General features: G+C 41.0%; 1 protein-coding gene across 1 annotated transcript; it reads left to right on the top strand.

The window, feature by feature from the left end:
* Window positions 1-10,581: 10,581 nt before the first annotated feature.
* LOC122014180 (transcription termination factor MTERF8, chloroplastic-like) lies at window positions 10,582-11,733 on the top strand. Its single transcript, XM_042570359.1, has one exon. The coding sequence runs from the start codon at window positions 10,582-10,584 to the stop codon at window positions 11,731-11,733; it is 1,152 nt and encodes a 383-aa protein (XP_042426293.1).
* Window positions 11,734-22,484: the final 10,751 nt, after the last annotated feature.

Raw genomic sequence — 22,484 nt, 5'->3', positions numbered from 1 at the left:
TACGTTGTGGTATTGATTTTTAAACACTAACATAATTGTGGTACTAGTTTTTAAAAACTAGTATCATAGCTATTAGAATTCAATAAAAGCCCTACATTGAAAATATTTGGTAAAGATTATGGGTTTAAAAGGATGTAGGATATCTCCATTGGCATGATGCCTTTTGGGTAGAGCCCAAGAGTAAAGTCATGAGAGCTTAGGCCTAAAGTGGATAATATTATGTCATTATGGAGATATGTGGATATCCTTGTTAGGATGTATACTAAAAGTCTAGCTTTTGGTATAAATATTTATCTAGAAATAAGAATCACATTGGTCAAATATCTATATTTATGATAAATGTAGTTGTTCAATTAATTTATATTGTAGATAACATGGTGTGTGGTGTCACACATAGAGGATCATGTTATCAGTACCTTATAAATTATAAACAGTAGCTCACGATCAAGATGGAAAGGAACAAACCATTGGAAGGTCGTAGTATAATTAGATATTAGTTTATCTTAACTATATAATTACACTAGTACACTTAGAGTGTATTGAGTAGGACCATTGGATGTCGTTTCTTTTTATACTGACTTTATAAAGGAACAAAGACCTCAGTTATTATGGAAGTGTGTGCTCTTAATCCTAATATAATAACAAGCACATATATTTGATATTTATTTCTTTAATTTATCAATGGGTGAGATTTAGTTCGATAAATCAATAAGCCCGATAAGTTGGGAAATGATATCACTTATAGTGTGCGTTGTTGATTATAGAAGGAAACTGTGTCCTAGTAATCTAGGTTGAGAATGTCCCCAAAAGGAGCTCATAAGGATTGTCATGTTAAACCCTGCAGGTGGACTTAGTCCGACATGACGATGAAGTTGAGTGGTACTACTCTTGGAGTTAGATATTAATTAAGTGAGTTGTCAGTAACTTACTTAATTAGTGAACATTTGTTATCTTAAACACAGGGAGACTAACACACTCATAATAAGAAGGAGCCCAAAATGTAATTTGGGATTGGTGCGGTAGTTCAATAATAGTTCTTTAGTGGAATGAATTATTATTGATGAAATTAAGTTGTGTGTTCGGGGCGAACACGGGATGCTTAATTTCATCGGAAGACCAAAACCAATTCCTCCTCTAGGTCCCTATCGTAGCCTCTTGTGTATAGAGATTTATACCCACCACATACCCACTTTCTTACCCATCCAATGGGGTCGGCCAAGCTAGCTTGGAACCCAAGCTAGGGCCGGCCAAGACCAAGTGGATGAGCCAAGTTGGTGGCCGGCCAAAGCTTGGGTCCCAAGCTTAGGTGGCCGGCCACTAGAGTATTAAAAGGATTTTTATTAAAATTATTTCTTTTGTGGATATCAAGGTTTTTAAAAGAGAGTTTACCAATTAAAAATTTCCTTTTATAGCTTCCTACAAAAGATTAAGAGAAGAGATTAATCTCTTTCCTTATTTGTAGATTAAAAGGATGGTTTTAATTTTTGGTAAAAACTTTCCTTATTTGAAAATCATCTACATGTTTAAAAGAGAGTTTAAAATTTGAAATCTTTCCTTATTTGTTGATTAAAAGGTGGATTTTAAATTTTAAGAAAACTTTCCTTTTTAACCATGTTCATGATTTAAAAGAGAGTTTAAAATTAAATATTCTCTTTTATAAGTTTCTACAAAAGATTAAGAAAAGATTTGATATCTTTCCTTATTTGTAGATTAAAAAAGATTTTAATTTTTAGAGATAACTTTCTTTTTATCCACATGTTTAAAAGAAAGATTTTAATTTATTAAATTTCCTTTTTATAAACCAATCATGAAGGGATAAAAATTATTAGACAAATTTTATTTTAAAATTTTCGAAAACAAATTAGGAAGGTTTTAATTCTTGATTGAATTAAATTTCCTTTGCTTAGATTATTGTGGTTGGTCATGTTGATTAATAAAAGAGAAATTGATTTTATATCAATTAAATTTATTTTTCATGGCAAAGGAATTAAGGAAGTTTTTATTAAAATTTCCTTATTTGCCAAGACCAAGGATTATAAAAGAGGGAGTAAAGGTGCCTTCATGACATGAACTCTATTCTATTTTTCTCCCTCTTTTTCTTCCTTGGTGTGGCCGACCATCCTCTCCTCCTCTCTTCTCTTTGATGGCTGAACCTCATCCTTCTTGTGGAGATTCATATGGTGGTCGGATCAAGTTTAGAGAAGAAGAAGAAGAAGGAGAGAAAGAAAGCTTTGTTTCTAGCATCCCTTGGAGCATGGTGATGGTGGCCGAACCTCTTCATCCTAGGAGAAGTTTTGATGGCCGAAACTTGCAAGGAAGAAGAAGGTGCTTGGTGGTTCTCATCTCGGAAGATCATTGCCCACACAATGTCCGAGGTTAGAAGAGGAATACGGTAGAAGATCAAGAGGTCATTAAAAGTTCACAAAGAAAGGTATAACTAGTAATTATTTTCCGCATCATACTAGTTTTATTTCTTTGTAAAAATACCAAATACAAGAGGCATGTGATTCTAGGTTTCGAATTAGTTTTCGATGTTGTGTTCTTTTGTTTTCTTTTCAAACTTGTGCTTCGATTGTTCTTTTTGGTTAACCTAGAGTTATTTAAGGAAATTAAATATTAGCTTTCCTTAAAAGGCTTTGTCTAGTCGGTGGTGGTTGTTCCCATATCCAAGTAGGCCATGTGCCTCGCCACGTCAGTACTGGAAGCCAATTTTGGAAATAGATATTTAATTGTCTTCGTAACCTTGGTGATTTGGATCAAACGTGTTAAGTTCCGCAGGAGATCCAAATCTAAACCTAAAAGAACAAATAAGTTAAACTTAGGATCAAACGTGTAAAGTTCCACAGGCGATCCAAGTTTAATTTAAAAGAACACATGGTAGCTAGGAAAAGGTTCAGATCTTTGTACAAAATTTTTGTACAGTGGAACCGTTAGACTTTCCGAGTAGCAACCAACAATCCTTGTATCCCAACAAATGGTATCAGAGTCATGGTTCAAACCAGATGTCATGTGAGGTGACCTTGAATGAAGTTGAAGGTAGACCCGATGCATATTAGGTTGATTGGATGCTTGTGGTGGGGAGGCCTAGAGCAAGTCAAGGTGACTGGATGCTCGTAGGGAAGGCTCGGAGTAGGTCAGGGTGATCGAATTCTCGCGGAGAGACTCGAGACAGGTCAGGGTGATGCTGGCGGGGAGACCCTGAGCAAATTAGGGTGACTGGATGCTCGCGTGGAGGCCCGGAGCAGGTCAAGAGTGACCAGACACGAATGCTCACAGAGAGGCCTGAAGCAGGTTAGAGTGATTGGATGTTTGTGGGGAGGCTCGGAGTAGGTCAAAGTGACTAGATACTCGTGGGGAGGCCCAAACCATAAATGTAATGTCAGTCCTTCGTTTAAGGGGAGAATTGTTGGAATTCGATCAAAGTCCCACATTGGAAAGATTTGGTAAAGATTATGGGTTTAAAAAGGATGTAGGATATCTTCATTGGTATGCACCTTTTTGAGTTGAGCCCAAGAGCAAAGTCATGAGAGTCTAGGCCCAAAGTTGATAATATCATGTCATTGTGGAGATATGTGGGCATCCTTCGATCCTAACAAATGGTATTAGAGTCATGGTCCATACTAGATACCTTGTGGGGTGGCATTGAATGAAGTTGAGGGTAGGCCCGGAGCAGGTCAGGTTGACCGGATGCTTGTGGGAAAAGCCCTGAAGCAGGTCAGGGTGATCGAATACTCGCGGGGAGGCCCGGAGTAGGCCAAGGTGACAGGGTATTCACGGGGACCCGAAGCAAGTCAGGATTGTTGGTGCGGTTAGCACTAACAGTCTAACTCAGGTTTTGATGAATGACAAAGTAGGTTAAGTTAGTCTCGTTGTGATCTAATACTTTGACGAAGTGTACGTCAGGGTGATCGAATACTCATGGGGAGGCCCGGAGTAGGCCAAGGTGACAGGGTATTCACGGGGAGACCCAAAGCAGGTCAGGATTGTTGATGCGGTTAGCACTAACAGTCTAACTCAAGTTTTAATAAATGACAAAATAGGTTAAGTTAGTCTCGTTGTGATCTAATACTTTGACGAAGTGTGCAGGAGAAGTCTAGATAGGTAGACGGGTTAAACTGATATCTAGCATGAAGACCAGCTAGGTCGACAGGCTGACCTGATAGCTGGCATGAAGTCCAGCCAGGTCGACAGGCTGACCTGATAGCTGGCACGAAGTCCAGCTAGGTCAGCTAGGTCGACGGGCTGACCTAATAGTTGGCACGAAGTCCAGATGGGTCGACAGGCTGACCGAATGTCTAACAGGTAAGTCACTAGAGGGGAGTGACTTAGTGAGGACGCGTTCCCCGTTTGAGGGAACAGTAGGCGTCGATCCAACTTAGAATCATTTCAGAAATCTAAGTTGAGATTGTGACTAGATTCTAGTCTCGGTGAGACGAAATCTAATTACTACTCTTTTACTATATTTGTGCTAACTTTTATTTTGCGGGTAGTATAACTTTTATTTTACCTTGGACTAACATTTTCTTGCAGGAGAAGGACTTTCTGGAAGATGTTGGTCCGGGCGCTTAGAAGGCAAAACTCTATCCTGTCGTAACGAGGAGCTCACTGATTGGTTGGGCCTACGTCAGGGTCCAGGCGCTCGGAAGGGATCCAGGCGCCCGGAGCACTTCTATAAAAGAAGGCCTCCAACAGAGTTGAATACAACAACGTCTTCCAACTACTGCTCTACTGCGCTGTGCTTCTGCGATGCTGCAACTTTGCGAAGCTTCTCCGACAACCTGCGGCTTAAGTTTTTTTTGTATTGCTGCCGGTATTTTCTCTCTAAAGTTCTTGTACTTACATTTGTGATATAATTTTGCGAACTATTAGAGATTGCCCAACGAAAGCACTCGACGAGTGTGGGCCTTGGGGTAGGATTTGACCAAGGCTTCGAACTAAGTAAAATTGGTTCATGTTAGCATTGTTTTGTGCATTTTTCGCTGCATACTTAATCTAAAATTTTAAATCGCTATCCCCTCTAGCGAGCTCTACAATCTAACAATAGTGACCAGATCTTGCGAGGAGATCCGAAGTAAATCAAGAGTGATCGGACGCGAATGCTTACGGGGAGGTTTAGAGTAGGTCAAGATGACTAGATGTTCACGGAGAGATCCGGAGTAGGTCAAGGTGACCGGATGCTTGCGGAGAGGCCCGAAGCAGGTCAAGAGTGACTAAACGGGATGCTTGCGTGAGGCCCAAAATAGGGCAAGGTGACTGAATGCTCACGAGGAGGCTTAAAGTAGGTCAAGAGTGACCGGATCCAGATGTTCGTTGGGAGGTGCAGAGCAGGTCAGGGTAACTAAATGATCACGAGGAGGCCCAAACCATGAGAGTAGTGGTGGCCCTTCATTTGAGGGGAGGATTGATGGAATTCAATTAAAGTCTTATATTGGAAAGATTTAGTAAAAATCATGGGTTTAAAAGAATATAGGATATTTCCATTGGCATGAAGCCTTTTTGGTAGAGCCCAAGAGCAAAACCATGAGGGCCTAGGTCCAAAGTGTTGGACCATTGGGGCCGGCAAGAAGGGGATTGAATAGCCTGTAAAAAATAAAAATAAACAACCCTTCTCGACTTTCAAAGAAACACTTGCATAAACAGAGTAAACAAACTAGAATAGAAAAACGAGGCTCACAATTTACTTGGTTACAACCGAGGAGGTTGTTAATTTAAGGCAGATGAAAAGCGTACTAAAAGAAAATCTCCTCTGGGCGGAGAAGTCTCTTACAACGTTGACGTACAAGAAATAGAAGTTTAACTACAACTGAAAGCGCACAAGTGTTGGTATACACAATTTCTAAGTTGATTGAAAGCTTCTGGACCAAGGCTATATTTATAGCCTTGGTCGGGGCGCCTGGAAGGGTTCCGGGCACCCTGGGGAGATAAAACTTTATCCCCTCCGCAACGGATCGCGCTTGACGTGATCCAGTCAAAACTTCACTTCTGGGCGTCCGGACGGTCCGAGCCCTCTGCTCCAGTGCTGCTTGTCTGGGTGATCTCGGCCATCCGAAATAGGGTTCACCTGAATCCAAGTTCCGACCTTCTCGAGCGGGCTTCCGCTCCAGATTCTCGTCCCTCAAAATCGTCGTGTGCTTCCTTCTCGTCCGCCAGCGTACTCATCCGCAGTCTTCGTCCCACGGTCGCACCCCGTGCCTGTTAGTGTGTATACTAAAAGCCTAGCTTTTATAAACATTTATTTTTGAAATAAAAGAATCATATTGGTTAAATGTCTACATTTTATTTGTTAAGTGTAGTTGTTCAATTAATTTATATTGTAGATAACATGGTGTATGGTGTCATACGCAGAAGATTATGTTATCAGTTCTTTATAAATTATAAATAGTTGCTCACGACTAAGATGGAAAGGAACAAACCATTGGAATAGTCGTAGTGTAATTAGGTATTAGTTTATCTTGACTAATAAATTATACTAGTACACTTTAAGTGTATTGAGTAGGACCATTTTAGGTAAGTTCTTTTTATAACTGACTTAATAAAAGAACTAGACCTTAATTATTATGGAAGTGTATGCTCTTAATCCTAATATAATAACAAGCATATATATTTAGTATTTATTTCTTTAACTTATCAAAGGGCGAGATTTAGCTTGATAAATCAATAGGCCCGATAAGTTGGGAAATTATATTACTTATAGTATGTGTTGTTGATTATAGAAGGAAATTGTGTCCTAGTAATCTAGGTTGAGAATGTCCCCAAGAGGAGCTCATAAGGATTGTCATGTTAAACCCTGCAGGTGGACTTTGTCTGACATGTCAATAAGGTTGAGTGAAACTACTCTTGGACTTAGATATTAATTAAGTGAGTTGTTAGTAACTCACTTAATTAGTGGACATTCGTTATCTTAAACACAGGGAGACTAATACACTCATGATAAGAAGGAGCCCATAATGTAATTTGGGATTGGTGCGGTAGTGCAATAATAGTTCTTTAGTGGAATGAGTTATTATTGATGAATTTGAGTTGTGTGTTCGGGGCGAACACGGGATACTCAAGCTCATCGGAAGGCCAAAACCAATTTCTCCTCTAGGTCCCTATCGTAGCCTCATCAATGCCTCTAATCCACTCATGAAAAGCCCATCTTGGTGTCCAAGAAGGGGCCGACCCATGGCTTGGTGACCAAGCCAAAGGGGTCGGCCATATTCTCCATGAGGTGGCCGCCCATATGCTTCTTTAAGGGGGTTGGCCACATATTTCAAATAAGGAGGGTATTTTGAATTTTTAAACTCTTCTCTTTGTAGATATCTACAAGTTTTAAAAGAGAGTTTTTAAAATATAAAACTTTCCTTATTTGAATTAGGCCACATGGTTTAAAAGAAATTTTAAAAGTTTTAAAACTTTCCTTTTTTAACCATCCTCATGGTTTTAAGAAAAAAGGAAGAGAAGTTTTAAATTTGAAAATTTTCTAACCATGTTAAAAAAGGAAATTTTAGAAGAGAAGTTTTAAATTTTAAAACTTTGTTTTAATTTTTAGAACTTTCCTTTTTTAACATTCACTTTAGAAAATTAAAAGAGAGCTTGTAAAATTTTATAAGAGTCTTTTCTTTGATTATAAAATTTTTACAAAAGTTATTTCTTTCCTTTTATTGTGGCCGGCCACCCTTGCTTGGTGCCCAAGCAAGGGGTCGGCCAATCAAGCCAATCAATCCATGTTTGGTGATTGAATCAATCAAGAGGAAAGAAAAGGAAAAATAAAAAGGAAAAAGGAAAAATAAGAGGAAAATTTTAATTTTTTGTAAAATGTCTTCCCTTATTTGTCTTGGGCAAGTAATTTAAAAGAATGGGAGGGGAGGCCTCATGAGATAACAATTCTTATTCTCTTGTTGGTGCTCCTCTTGTGGTCGGCCCTCTCCCCTCTTCCTTTCCCATTTCTCTCTTTTCCTTGGTGGTGGTGGTGACCGGATTTTAGAGAAGGAGGAGTCTCTAAATTCACCTTTTCTTTCCTCTTGATTGATTCAATTACCAAACATGGATTGATTGGCCGGCCCCTGAGAATTGATGTCTCATGAGGCCTCCACCCAAATTTGTACCAAATTTGCAAAAAAAAAAAAACTCTATTCATTACAATATTGTATACAATTTTGGAACAAATATTTTTTTTGTTGCAAACTTAGTAATGAATTTGGGAACGAATTTGGTGATGAATTATATTTTTGTTGCCAAGTTTGTCCCTATTTTGGCAACAAAATTTTGCAATGAATTAGATTTTCGTTGCCAAATTCGTCGCTAATTTTCATCAAACCTGTGCAATGAATATTATTTTTGTTACAAAATTTGCGACGAATTTGGCAACGAAAATACTAATATGGTATAACAATCTCAACTAAACTCAAAAGAAAAACAAGAATTATTAAAAGACAATCTCCACCATGAGATAAATCAAGCCTAATATAGGCCTGATATGAACCATATCAGGCCCAACGTTGGGTTGTTTTAGCTATTTTTTCTATAACATTTTTAACACTTTCGGACAAGTTAAAATATGCAATGGACAACATCATTTGATTCCTTGTAATCTCAAAAATCCACAGAACTTGAAATTTGTACAATCTAAGGTCTCTAGGTCCATAAGTGGATTTTGACCGAAATCCACTAATGAACCTAGAGACCTCAGATTGTACTCATTTCAGTTCCTATGGATTTATGAGGTTTCGAGGAGTTAAAATATGCTATCAATTGTTTATTTTGACTTCTCGGAGGTGATATAATATAATATGGAAAATTTCCCACGATTACTGTGTTGTGATTTTTATCCTTGCTGGTACATGTTTACTGATTATGATTCTTCCTCAAAGTTCGTAAGTGAAAGAGGATCAACACCTTATGCTCCTCACCTATGCCTGCTAACTTTGGATAGCCAAAAAAAAAGGTATAAAATGAACCAAAGATGTCAGTCTAAAGAAGAATTCAATAACATCAGAACCATTTTCTTTCCTTTCATCTGTTGGATTGATAGCATTATATTGTTCTATCTCTAATGTTCTCAAAGTCATCATGTAGTCATATCGATTTCCTTTTTTTTTTTTTTTTTTTGGCTATTCTTTTTACACAAGTTTTACTTCTTTAGTATCATATATTAGAATGAATAGTTTAGATGACATGTAAAGTACAATCAAGATAATTCAAAACTACTTTATGCTAATCACTTTGAAGAGAGGCTAATTTAGCAAATGCTGCTTTAGTTGTGTTGCTAAAAAATTGTGTAGCAGAATAGATCTGTTCACTTTCATCCTGAGTTAAGTAATAATCAATATGTTATTGAAACATGAACAAGAAGACTGATAATTGGTGTACAATCCTAGTCAATAAGCATTAACTAGTTGTTGAGATTTGATAGAGGAAAAGAATTAACTTCTGATACATGTTTAAAGTCCAACATGAAATTTTATACAGATTTTTTCTTATTATATTATAATACCTCCGAGAAGCTGAAATAAATAATTGATAACATATTTGAACTCCTTGCAACCTCAGAAAATCCACAGGACTTGAAATGAGTGCAATCTGAGCTCTCTAGGTCCATTAGTGGGTTTCGGTCAAAATCCACTGATGAACCTAGAGATCTCAGATTGCACTCATTTCAAGTCTTGTAGATTTATGAGGTTGCAAGGAATTGAATGGTGTCGTCCATTGCATATTTTGACTAATCCGGAGGTGTTAAAATGTTATAGAAAAAATCAACTAAAATAACTCAACATGGGCTTGATATGACTAATATGAGGCCCACAGTTCATATCAGGCCCACATTGGGTTGTTTTAGCTGATTCTTTTGATCATATTTTAACACATTTTGGAGAAGTCAAAATATGAAATGGACGACACCGTTGGACTCCTTGCAGCCTCAGAAGTCTACAGGACCTAAAATGAATTCAATCCGAAGTCTCTAGGTCCATCAGTGGATTTTAGTCAAAACCTACTTATGACCCTAGAGACCTTAGATTAGACTCATTTTGAGTCCTGTAGATTTTTAGGGTTGCAAGGAGTCCAACGGTACCGTCCATTTCATATTTCGACTTCTCAGAAGATGTTAAAATGTTATAAAAATACGTTAAACTCTAATCTCATGGGTCTGATATGAAATCATATCCGTCCCATATTATGCTTTGCATGCATGCATATCCCCTAAAGAGTGAAGAAAGAGAAGATGGGAGGAAAGAGAAGAGAGGATGTGTGCATTGCATAGAGGGAAGATAACAAAAATTGCATGAAAAAAAAAAGAAAAGAGATTGACAAATGATTGAGGGATAGAATGAGAAGAATAGAAAATTGAATATACTATTTGATAAATATTAAGGTATGGTGCGTCTGTTGATCAACTCATAAATCGTACAGATAAATTGCCCAAGTAGGGTGTTACCATTTTTTTTTACCTTAGGAATCCTCATTGATTCTTTTCCCAGTTCGTGTGTAGATTTAAGAAAATTGAAACATTTAGGGGAGCCAATGTGAAGTTGACCCGGAAGAAGTGGTTCGAGTAGGGTTTTACGGTTTCCTCTTCTCTGGGTCGGACAGCGTAGCCACGCGATGCTTCGCTTTCCAGTCCGCCACCATTTTCTTCCTCCGTCTACGCTACTCCGTCGCGTCCTCTTCTCCAACGACACTTCCGCCTCCTCAGGCGCCACCGCTTCTCCGGATCCCCACTTCATGGTCGAGTACCTCATGAATACATGCGGGTTCTCCGCCGACGTTGCTTCCCAGGTCTCTAAGTCGCTCCCTCGTAGTCAGTCCACCGAGAAGGCCGACGCCGTTCTTGGATTCTTCAGATCTCAGGGCCTTGATGATACTAATCTGAGAAGGATACTAGCTTGGAAACCAGGATTGCTCGGCTGGGATGTGGAGACGAACCTCGCCCCAAAGTTTAAACTTTTGCGCGACATGGGATTATCTGAGTCCGACATCATCGTTATCGTTCGGCGGCACCCTATAGTTATTGGCTCCAACAGCGAGAACACGCTTCTCCCCCGATTTAAGGTTTGGGAAAGTTTATTGGGATCGAAGGAGATGCTTCTCAAGCATCTCCGGAGGTGTGGATGGTTTTTTAGCAGCAACATTGAGAATGTAGTGCGCCCCAACATTAACTTCTTACGGGATGAATGTGGTATTCCTGAAGACCGCCTTTCTCTTGTCATTAAAAGGCAACCCAGCTTCATCACCCAGAACCCAGATGCCCTCCGGGCTCTGGTAGATAGAACTGCCGGTTTTGGAGTTCCCCGAGAATCTATTATGTTCATCTGGGTCCTGAATGCGCTGTACAGGGTCAGCAGGGAAAAATTTGAGGCCCATGTCAAGCTCATGAACAGATTTGGTTGGTCGAACTCGGAATTCGTTGCTGCAATCCAGAAACATCCAACTTTTTTATTGCTTTCCACTGAGGCATTACAGAGAAAGATGGAATTTTTAATCAAGATTGTTGGAAGCACACCTTCAGACATTGCTAAGCATCCAATGGTTTTAGAATTGAGTTTGGAAAAGAGGTTAATTCCTCGATTTCATGTGATGGAGATATTAAAATCTGAAGGGTTGTGGACTTCACGGTACAAACTACATACATTTTTCATATCACCGGGACCAAAATTTTTGCAGAAGTATGTGCTCCCTTACAAAGATAAATTACCCAAACTGCTTGAAGTCTTGTCAATTGTACCTGAGTTCAAAGGGAACAATCCAGAATGCTAATGAATGCCATGATTTATTTGGGTGTGATTTTTATGACTGGTTAAGCAATGATATTGATCCAATCTTGTCCTAGTTTTCATATAGTTCACTTGCTATTTTCATATTCTATATCATGAAACTGTTGCTGTAGACATGAGGATGTTAATTGTCTGAGTTTCATTTTGCAACCTGATTTAGCTGAAAAGGATTTGTTTTAGGAACTTGTCTTTCGAACTTCTTCCAATTAGAAGAGATTTGTGTTTTAGAATGATCAAAGGCTATGTTTTCCCCCTTTCTACCAGCAGAATTGGATGTATGCTGGGCCACAATTGGTTAATGTTTTTGAAAGTTGAAGAAGCATAAATGTGCCTTGCAAGCACCTTCATTAAGCTGTATGGAAAATGGTATTCTTATTGTGAGGAAAGAGTCATCCTATTCATGTATTTGAAGTACATTTAGCTGAGATTTTGATAGTTAAATAATTTGAATTGTTCTGTGATTATAAACAAGATTAGTTGAATCAACCAAAAATGAAGGTACTGGATCAAAGGAAACTCTATTTGTAATAATTCATAGTTACTTAAAAGGATCTGATTATTACTATCTTTATAGTCTTGCAAATTGTTCATTGTTGAAAAAGTATTCATCTAGTTAACACTGAATGGTTGGGACACATATCTTGTTATTGTTGTTGTTGTGGTGATCTAGGGATGATAAACTTTTGGTGTGCTATCTTATTTTGTTGTGCAAAAAAATTCCTCATTCTTTTAATTATACTAATTTTTATATCGAGATGATATTGTGGATTAGTTTCAGTATTGGTGTGGGTCTATCTAAGTTAGTTCCTAGGTCTCTGATGAGATTGTGAGTCTTTAATTTCAGTGAGATGTAATATCTAGTAAATATATTTTTTTAAGCTGTAAAACTACTAGCAAAATGTTCCATTACATTCAGAATAGAAGTAATAATATATTTGTAGACACTAATTCATTGCTTCTGTAATTTGTCTTTATTTGAAGAAAACAAACCGATTTCAAACTGTCAATATTTGCATTAAATCGATCACAGACAGTATGAAAAGAGGGGTACTTGGTCACTAGCAAAGAAGTTATTGGTGATGACCAAGAATAGGCGAGTCAATCAATTTGATGAAGATACAATCCACATTATCAAAGCTATGCTCAATACGCTGAAACTATTTATTTATTAACGAGCTAAGTAGATCGAATCACAACACGAGTTAAGTGGATCATTTTCTTTGAATTCAAGTACAATTCACATGATCTTTTCTTCCCTTGCTTTAGATCAAAGTCGCACCCACCGTGAGACCAGTCAAAGCCATATGAGTTATTCCTGATAATTCTGTCTTTTAATAACATAAGTATTTGTTGCATCATCCAAATAAGTATTTGGTATTATAAATCAGAAAATACTTACAGCGAGTAATCTATCAACCCAATATTTTTAGATCAATCGTTCATTTAAAAAAATATTATCAATTAATTGGACGAAACTGAAATTTAATTTTTAAATACCTAAGAAATTTAAAAGAGGACGTATCACTACACCATTATTTGGGACAATCATATATATACATTTAAGCCTTCCACTTTGCAACCCGATTTAGGTTAAAAGGATTTGTTTTAATGAACTGTTGTTGACTTCACGTCCCTTTCCCTTTGTCCTCTATAATAGTTTTAAATTTCAAATTGGAGATCACTGTCTGTTAAAAAATCGTCTATTAAAATAAATTTAAACACTCAGAATATTCATATTAAACAGTATGGGTTGACATACCATATGCATATTATATTAGCATATTTATTATTTTATATTCATTTAAACATTAATTCTTATTTATGAATCTTATTGCTAACTCATCCATTTTTATTTTTATTTTACATAAAATAAAATAAAATTGTATTTTATTTATCCAATTTTATTCAATTGTTAATTTTAAAATTTATAATTTTTTAATAAATAAAAAAAATACACTCACCTGGCTAGCCCACCCCACATTTCTTTGAACATGCTTAAGATCTTAAACGCGTTCAAGAGAAGGGGTGTAATAACTCTAGGTCGGATCTCCTAATCCGCAAAAAAATAGACTAGGGGATAGACCACTTGCAATTGCGGCAGGATCGTGGTCGCGATCCAACCACAATTGGTTGTGTTCCCTCCCCCCAGATTATAATTTGGGTCGGGACGAGTGGCCGACGACCTCCGACCACCTGTCCCGACCTCAATTATAATTTGGAGGAAGGTGAACTCAGAGAGGGATCATAACCAATTACATCCAGATCATGATCACAATCCGATCGTATTTGTAAATGGTCTATCCCCTAGTCTACTTTTTTATGGACAAGAGGATCTACTCTCGTTATAACACCCCTTTATATTAGTTTAACATGAAATGCGGATGCCACTAACGATATATTTTTGAAGAGAAAAGGCTTCACATATCTCAACCTTCGAGACACCAAACAAAGATGCTCTATAGGAATTCAGAAGGATTTTCATTTCCACCTGCATTGGCACTTCGGCCTCCTTCTCAGGTGCAACCGCTTCTCCCAATCCCCACTTCATGGTCGAGTACCACGTGAATATGTGTGGGTTCTCCACTAACGATGCTTCCAAGGTCTCCAAGTTGCTCCCTCATATTCAGTCCACCGAGAAGTCGGACGTCTTTCTTCGATTCTTCAAATCTCAGGGCTTTGATGGTGCTAATATGAGAAGGATAATATCATGGAAACCAAGATTGTTCAGTTGGGACGTGGAGACGAACCTTACTTCAAAATTTAAACTTTTGAGTGAAATGTCATTATTTGAGTTCGAGATCGTCGATGTCGTTCGACTGCACCCTATCATTATGAGCAGGGTGGATCCAAAATTTTAAATTTGAGGGGGTCGCACACTATAAGAAAAAAATGTGATTTGTGATCAAAATTATTGATAAAAAATTTTGGGATCGCCAAGGCATTTTAGTGATGAAATTAAATTTCCATCGCTAAATTTAACGACAAATATTAATTTTCAGTCGCTAAATTTAGCAACGAAAATATTCAATAGCTTGTTTAAATCCTGATAATAAAATCCTAAACATCCAATAATCGCATCAAGAAGAAAACTCTATGAGTTAACAACACCATTTAGCATTCAATATTATTTAATTTCAATTCACAACACTCCATTACTAAATTGAAAATCATACATTATTCAAAAACCAAGTGCATCCACTGCTAATAATCATACATCATTCAAAAGCCATACATAAATACAAGTAAATCAAGAAATGAACATTAAAACTTGAAAAAATCATATTACAAAATTGATACATATTGTTCACATCCATTGCTAATACAAATGTAGCCTCCTTGATGAAATGATGCTTACCAAGATCATCAAAAAAAAACTCTACGAGTTGGCAAGAAAGAATCACCAATCTGATCAGAAAAATAAGAAATGAAAATAGCAAAATTAAATTTCATTTCATCATGGCAACAACAAATATGATGCAACTAAAAGCATTACAGTAAACATAATCAACTCAATTTATTTCAATTAACATAAGAGATAATTCAAAGCAATCAGTCCCAAAAAAACATTCTTGAACGAATCCATTAATATCCACAAACCTCAATACTATAGACATTTGCTATCTTTTTTACTCATCTCGAGCTTCATCATCAATTATGCAATACTTGACAACTCCAATTTCTTCACGAATAGTCTTTTTCACTCTCACTGAAAGTACATGAAGTATTTGTTTTTGAATATCGTGACTTGTATACTTGGCATTTTTTGGAACTTTCACAATTGCCTTTGAAAGTTCATCATTGTACATGGTTAGCACATCCAAAAATTTAAGAAAATTGCCACAATTAGATGAACTAGATTTCTCATCATGATCTCTAAACGGAATTCCTTGAAGTGCAAGCAACAACACCACATGTATGTGAGCCTTTAATCAAAGACGATTAGTTGCGACTTGTTCATCATTAAAATTGTCGAATCTCCTTGATATATGTTGTGTTTGGTTCATCAAATCCTCACATTCCTTTTCAGTATTACGATGGGGTGAAGATACATTATCTTTTCCCATATGGCCCAGGGAAGCACAAGCTTTTCCATTGCGAACTTTCTTCCACTTATCAAATCCATCAACAGTAAATGTAATTTGATTTAAGCATCCTGAAGGCTTGTTGAAGATAAAACATGTGAAGCAATATGATTTATCTTTAGTGGGTGAATGCTCCAACCAAGGAAATTGTTCATACCAAGTTGACTTAAATCTTCGAGGATGCTTAATATTTTTATTTAATGGATATTCTCGAAGAATAGGTTGATATGCTTTCAGATTCAAATAAACTCGACGAATCTCTTCTCGTTGATTAGGATGATATTCCTAAATTTGTCGATGTAATCCTGGATCACACTCCCTAGATCACACTTTAAAGAATCGAGATCTAGCTCTTCAATTTCTGTATTTTTGAATCTTTTAGGAGGAATTTCAGATGGAAGATTATTATTATTTGATCTTGTCGATAGAGTCATCGGAGTAGCCGGATCCCGTTCATTTGCTCTCTTCCTTTGAAAAAATTTATCAATCGTAACAATTTTTTTCATTTGATGTATATGAAACCTTTAACAATGGAAAACTCGAATTATTTCAAATAAGTGAATAATAATTAATAACAATAATATTAAATCAAACATTAAGTCAATGATAAAAAGTAAATAATAATAACATAAAAACAAAAATATCAATTTTTTATCATCTCATGATCATCAACTATTAAATCAATAATTCCAACTTCAACTATTTAGGTACTTTAATTTCTAAAATAACAATATTTGATTAAAATGTCTAAATTAATCATTAGGAGAAAGCAAACAAAATCAAGGAATCTAGCAAAAAGTAGAAAAGCAAACAAAATCAAGAAGTCTAGCAAAATTGTGAACTTTAGATCATTCAATTCTTGAAAAAGAAGTTAAGAATGATAAAATGAAGGTATAAATTTGTGCTAAGCTAGTAAGCTTCATAAATCATAATCATAGTGTCATAGATCCTACCTTCCCTTTAAAATGTAGTGGCATATATATGTTGCATTTTAAAATAATAATAAGATTATCAAGATACAATTCTTGTTGCTATTGTTTGTTAGCACTGATAATTAAAATCACCCACACATAGTGAAAGAAAGAAACAAGAAAACTAATGGAAAATGAATATTAATCCGGTGGTAAAGATCGGGGGACACATAGGAAGGGGTCAACGACACGGGAGAGTCAAAGTCCCGGCTGAGCGGGGTGGGGAAGTCACCTGGCCGACCGGCCAGAGTAAATCCTAGGCCGGCGTGTGACAGCTCGACCTGGGGTCGAGCTTTCGACGCTCACAAGCTCCCTTATTGAGGAATCGTCGTGCCGAGCGGATGATCCGCTCAGCCGAACCGCGAATCAACCAGATTGTACGCTCGTCCGACCCGGTAAGAGACAAAAGACTTAGAAGAGGACAAAAGGGCAGCTAGTGATATCCTTCTCAAGACACTTGCCGCCGACAAATAGCATGGTCGGTGCCCGAACCGTACTGAGGATCGTACGATGGAAGTTTCCACTGTTGTGGCAGAGATATACTCGTATAGTTGCGGTATGGCGTCAGACACACTTTTTTGACACAACCATTTGAAGTCTGCTTTAAGGAACGTGCACGTCTTAGGAAGCGTGCTCGCGCCTCTCCGGGGTCCTATATAAAGACCTCCGGACTTCGACGGAGGTATGGTTTTTCTCCTCTACTGTAGCCACAATCTCTTTATTTTTCCTTTGCTTCATCTTGTCGTTGCCTGACTTGAGCGTCGGAGGGCCGTCACCAGGAACCCCTTCTCGGCCTGGCTTTGTTGCAAGTTCCCCGGAGGTCCACGTCACTTAGGAGATCACCCGGAGGCAGCAGAGAGCGCCACATCCCCAGTCTTCATCGACTCAGCGTTCGGACAGGATCAAATTGGCGCCGTCTGTGGGAACGAACCTGAATCCGAGCAGAGAAGATGGAAGAAGCTGGACGCCAACTCATGGTGATGCTCTCTCCCGAGGAGCTCGACTCACTCATCTAAACGAGAGCTACAAAGATGGTCAAGCAACAACAGAAGGCATAGGCCGAGCGAATAGCCCAGCAAGCCGCCTCAGTTTCTGAGGGCCGAGCGGCAATGGAGGACCGACCGGAACAATACTCTACCTGGGCACAGAACAAGGGGCAGATCGGCACACCAGGAGACGCGCCAGCCACCCCTATTCTGTTCCATCGAGCACTGTTCCAGACTCCGTCAGAGCTGGCCCTAGCCAACCAGGGATCGTCCGATGAAGCGCCCGTGCGGGATGCTAGGAAGGGGTAGACGTTGTGTGCAGGGTCATCCCCTGAGCGGGTCAATCGCCAGTTCTCCGAGGCGATCTTACAAGACCCTCTCCTAAAGCATTACACCCCCATATCGATCGGAGAGTATAGCGGTACAACCGATCCGGACGACCATCTCGGTAAGTTCGATAATGCTGCTACTCTTCATCAATACACCGACGGAGTCAAATGTAAAGTCTTCCTTACTACACTGTCCGGTTTGACACAACGCTGGTTCCGGAGGTTGCAGGACGGATCCATTCAGAGCTTCAGAGACTTCCGAACGGCATTCCTCCATTACTTTGCCAGCAGTCGACGCTATTAGAAGACCAGCATCAGCCTCTTTTCCATGAAGCAAGGGCCAAGAGAAACTCTCCGCGCCTACATCCAACGCATCAACCAAGCAGCTATGGACATCCCCACGGTCTCGTCTGAGACAATGATGCATGCTTTTACACAAGGCTTAGTCGACGGGGACTTCTTTCGCTGACTCATCAGGAAGCCGTCTCGCGACTATGACCACATGCTGAAGAAAGCAAGTGAGTATATTAACGTGGAGGAAGCGAAAGCGGCCCGAAAGAAGGAAGCGTCAGGCGAGCCCCCAGCCCAAACCTAACGGAGAACACACACCAACCAGCAACCACCGAGAGGACCACGTGTCGAGGGGATGAGACCACCTCAAGATTCCGGGTTGTCCGCCGTTCAGCACATTGTGGTCGAGCGACCTAGACAAAAAGGCAAGGTATGGACGCCCATGTTTTACAAAATCCATCAATCAGCCACTCATAACACTCGAGACTGTTGAAATCTCTCCCCGGTCAGCCAACCTGAGCCGAGGAACTATCGCCGCCGATCACCTTCACCGGATAGGTGAGCTCATCATCAGAACGTCGAGCGGCGAGTAGTTAGGCGTTCACCCAAGCAGCATCACCATCAGTAGTAACATCACCAGCCAAGGGCCAACCCTCGAGTCTCCCATGAGCGAGCCAGACCGTCTGCTCATGAGGAAGAAAATAGAAGCAATACCACTCGGGGAAAATCAATATCATCGTTGGTGGACCAACAAGTGGTGACTCCAACCGAGCCCGCAAGTCATACGCCCGACGACTGGAAATACATGCTGTGGGATGCAGCCAAGAGAAGGCGAGCGGGTCGGTGATAAGCTTTGGTCCTAGCGACCTCGAGGGAGTCAAAGTGTCGCACGATGACGCCCTCATCATCCGAGCGGTAATAGCAAACTATACTATTCATCGCATCTTTATTGACACAAGGAGTTCGGTCAACATCATCTTCAAGAAGGCGTTCGACCAGCTCCAGATCGACAGGGCGGAGCTGCTACCGATGACCACGCCCTTGTTCGGATTCATGGGTAACGAGGTTCAACCAGTCGGTCAGATGAAGTTGGCCATTTCGCTCGGGGAAGAACCACTCAGAAGGACGCGGACTGCTAACTTCATCATTGTGGACGCTCCCTCGGCGTACAACGTCATTTTGGGCCGACCGGCTCTCAACGAGTTCCGAGCTGTCGTCTTAACTTTCCATCAGAAGATTAAGTTCCCCGTGGAAGACCAAGTGGGAGAAGTTAGAGGCGATCAGTTGGCAGCACGGCGTTGCTATGTGGAGATGGTGCGAGACGAGTCGAGGTCCGCTCGGAAGGCCCCCCGTATCCAGGTAGACGCTATAACTGAAAATCCACCTACTTTTGTTTATGAAGAAAAGGAGGAGGTACAAATTCACCCGGCTCGATCGGAGGCCACGACGTTCATAGGCTCCGACCTGGAGGCAAGCCAGAAGGAGGAGCTGACCAGATGTCTCCAACAAAACCACGACATCTTCGGGTGGTCGACGCACGAGCTACCAGGAATCTCGCCAAGCGTCGCACAACACGAGCTACACGTCCGGCCGAACGCTCGTCCCATCAAGCAAAGGAAGCGGGACTATAGTGCCAAGCAGAACGTCATCATACGGGCGGAAGTCGAGAAGCTCCTGGAGGCCGGCCACATACGCGAGGTATAGTTCCCAAGATGGCTCGCAAATGTGGTGTTAGTCTCCAAGCCTGACAACAAATGAAGAGTCTGCATCGACTTCCGTGACTTGAACAAGGCATGTCCGAAGGATTTTTACCCGCTGCCCCGGATTGACCAAATGGTGGACTCAACCGTCGGGTGTGAACTGGTATGCATGCTGGATGCTTATCAGGGTTATCACCAAGTGCCACTCGCCCGGAAAGACCAAGAGAAAGTCAGCTTCATTACGGCGGTCGGCACCTATTGCTACAACGTGATACCATTCGAACTAAAGAATGTCGGAGCTACATACCAGTGGCTCATGAACAAGGTGTTCCGAAAGCATATCGGGCAGAACTTGGAGGTATACGTAGATAACATACTCATTAAATCACTTCGAGCAACTATAAACCCCCCGGCCCGAAGACCGTCGAGCGGCGACGTTAAATCCCAGAGTCGGACCGACGATTATAAATCCCCCGGCCCGAAGACCGTCGAGTGGCGACGTTAAACCCCAGAGTTGGACCGGCAACTATAAACCCCCCGGCCCGAAGACCGTCGAGTGGCGACGTCAAATCCCAGAGTCGGCCCGGTGACTATAAACCCCCACCCGGCTCGAAGACTGTCGAGCGGTGACGTTAAATCCCAGAGTCGGACCGGCGACTATAAACCCCCCGGCCCGAAGACCGTCGAATGCGGCTCAGAAAGAATGCGTTCGGAGAAGTAAACAAGAGCAGAATTGAAAGGTTATATTGACTCGTCGCATGACCAGTACATAGACAAAAGTCGGATAAAAGTAGGATAAAAGTCAGATAAATACGGATAATATTAACTCGCTGAACGACGAGTATACAGATGAAACTTTAAAATTTAAAGGCGCTCCTCACTCCAGAACATCAAAGATGGGCTTGGGGATGGTTTCCAGCAGTTCGGCCAGGTCTCTGGGGGGATAGACGTCGTCTCCGGAAGATGACCCTTAGCCTTCAGATAAGCAATTGTAGCCTGGATGACTTCCTCAAAGGCTAGGACTAGTCGATCACTGGACTTCTCGCCGAACTCGTCCGAGCGGAAATAGTTCTGCCTCATCACCGCAAAACGGCCTGATTTGCCATCTTGATACTCCTTGAAGGCAGCTCGGGCAGCTTCGAGGGCATCCTGGAGATCCTTCTTGTCTCCTTGAAATTTTCATCAGCCGAGCGGCTTTCTCGCTAGGTGGACAGCAGGCCGGTCAGTTCTTGGACGCGTTGCTCCAGCGCTCGAGCCTGCACATTCTTTGCCTCTAAATCAGAAACAACCCTATTCTTCCTGTTAGTCTCCAGCTTGATCTTCTGGTCGTGAGACTTAACTTGGGCTTCAAGCCCAGCTACCCTGGTTTCTAGGCCAGAAGACTTGTGCCGCTCGGCCGCCAGCAGTTTCTCTGTTTTGTTCAGCTCGGTCCGAAGCATGGCGTATGAGGGCCCCTGAGCCGGCGCCCCTCCAGAAATCTGAAGTTTCTTCAACTCTTCCTCCAGCGCCGCCAGGCGGTTGCTGACCGCGATGTTCTCCACCCAGTTCTGCGCTCAGACGAAATAATATCAAGAACCAAGTAAAATAGTCATATAGTAGTTTGAGGGGTATAGCCCGGTAGCCTGCTACAAGTGGATGTCGTCGAGCTAACCGGGAGTCATCAAGGCAACGCGGGCCCTCGCATCCTCCTATATTTTGGCAAGTGGCCCGCGGATGGTGATCTGATGTTCGGGGGCAGTCGGCCGATCAGCTGCCAGAAGGAATTCTTCTGTTGGGAGATGTAGGACAGCTTTAATCACTCGACGGCCGCTCGGATCAGACTGGGCTGAAGTTGAACGACCAGATGACTCGCCAAGCAGAGCGGAGATTATGCCCGAGAGCCTAAGCCGACGAGGGGCTCGGGGAAGAAAACTGACGGGCTGTGCTTCGAGGGAGGCCACTGGTAGATCGAGTTGTGAGGGAGTTCGATCCGAGGAAATTGCCTTGACCGAAACAGGGGTTGGGTCGATTGCTGCAGAAGGATCACCGACCTGCTCTAACACCGGTTCCACAGATGTGGTCGAATGGGCAGGGGGATCCGTCCGGTGCCGCTTGCGTGTCACCAGCGGAGCGTCGTCGGCCGAGGGCCCAACGTCCTCCGGTGTAGGATGTCCAGCGGACGAAGTAGCATCGCCGACCGCCTCGGCTGCAAGTTCCTAAACGGCCGACTCTCCAACGGCAGGTGGATCTTCTTCGCTTTCACCCTCGTGTGAACCGACCGGCTCAATACCCCGGTCGACCATCTCCTTAGCTGTTGCCGCCTCTATCTCGGCGGCCCTCAACTTCATCCGATCGGCGGCCTTGGCGCGCCACATGATGTCAGCTGCATAAAATAA

This window comes from Zingiber officinale, chromosome 8B, assembly GCF_018446385.1.
Source record: "Zingiber officinale cultivar Zhangliang chromosome 8B, Zo_v1.1, whole genome shotgun sequence".
Taxonomy (NCBI): Eukaryota; Viridiplantae; Streptophyta; class Magnoliopsida; order Zingiberales; family Zingiberaceae; genus Zingiber; species Zingiber officinale.
This window is presented reverse-complemented; position numbering and strand designations above follow the sequence as displayed.

Excerpts from the sequence above, each read along its gene's own strand:
- LOC122014180 (XM_042570359.1), top strand. The coding sequence starts at position 10,582 with ATGCTTCGCTTTCCAGTCCGCCACCATTTTCTTCCTCCGTCTACGCTA.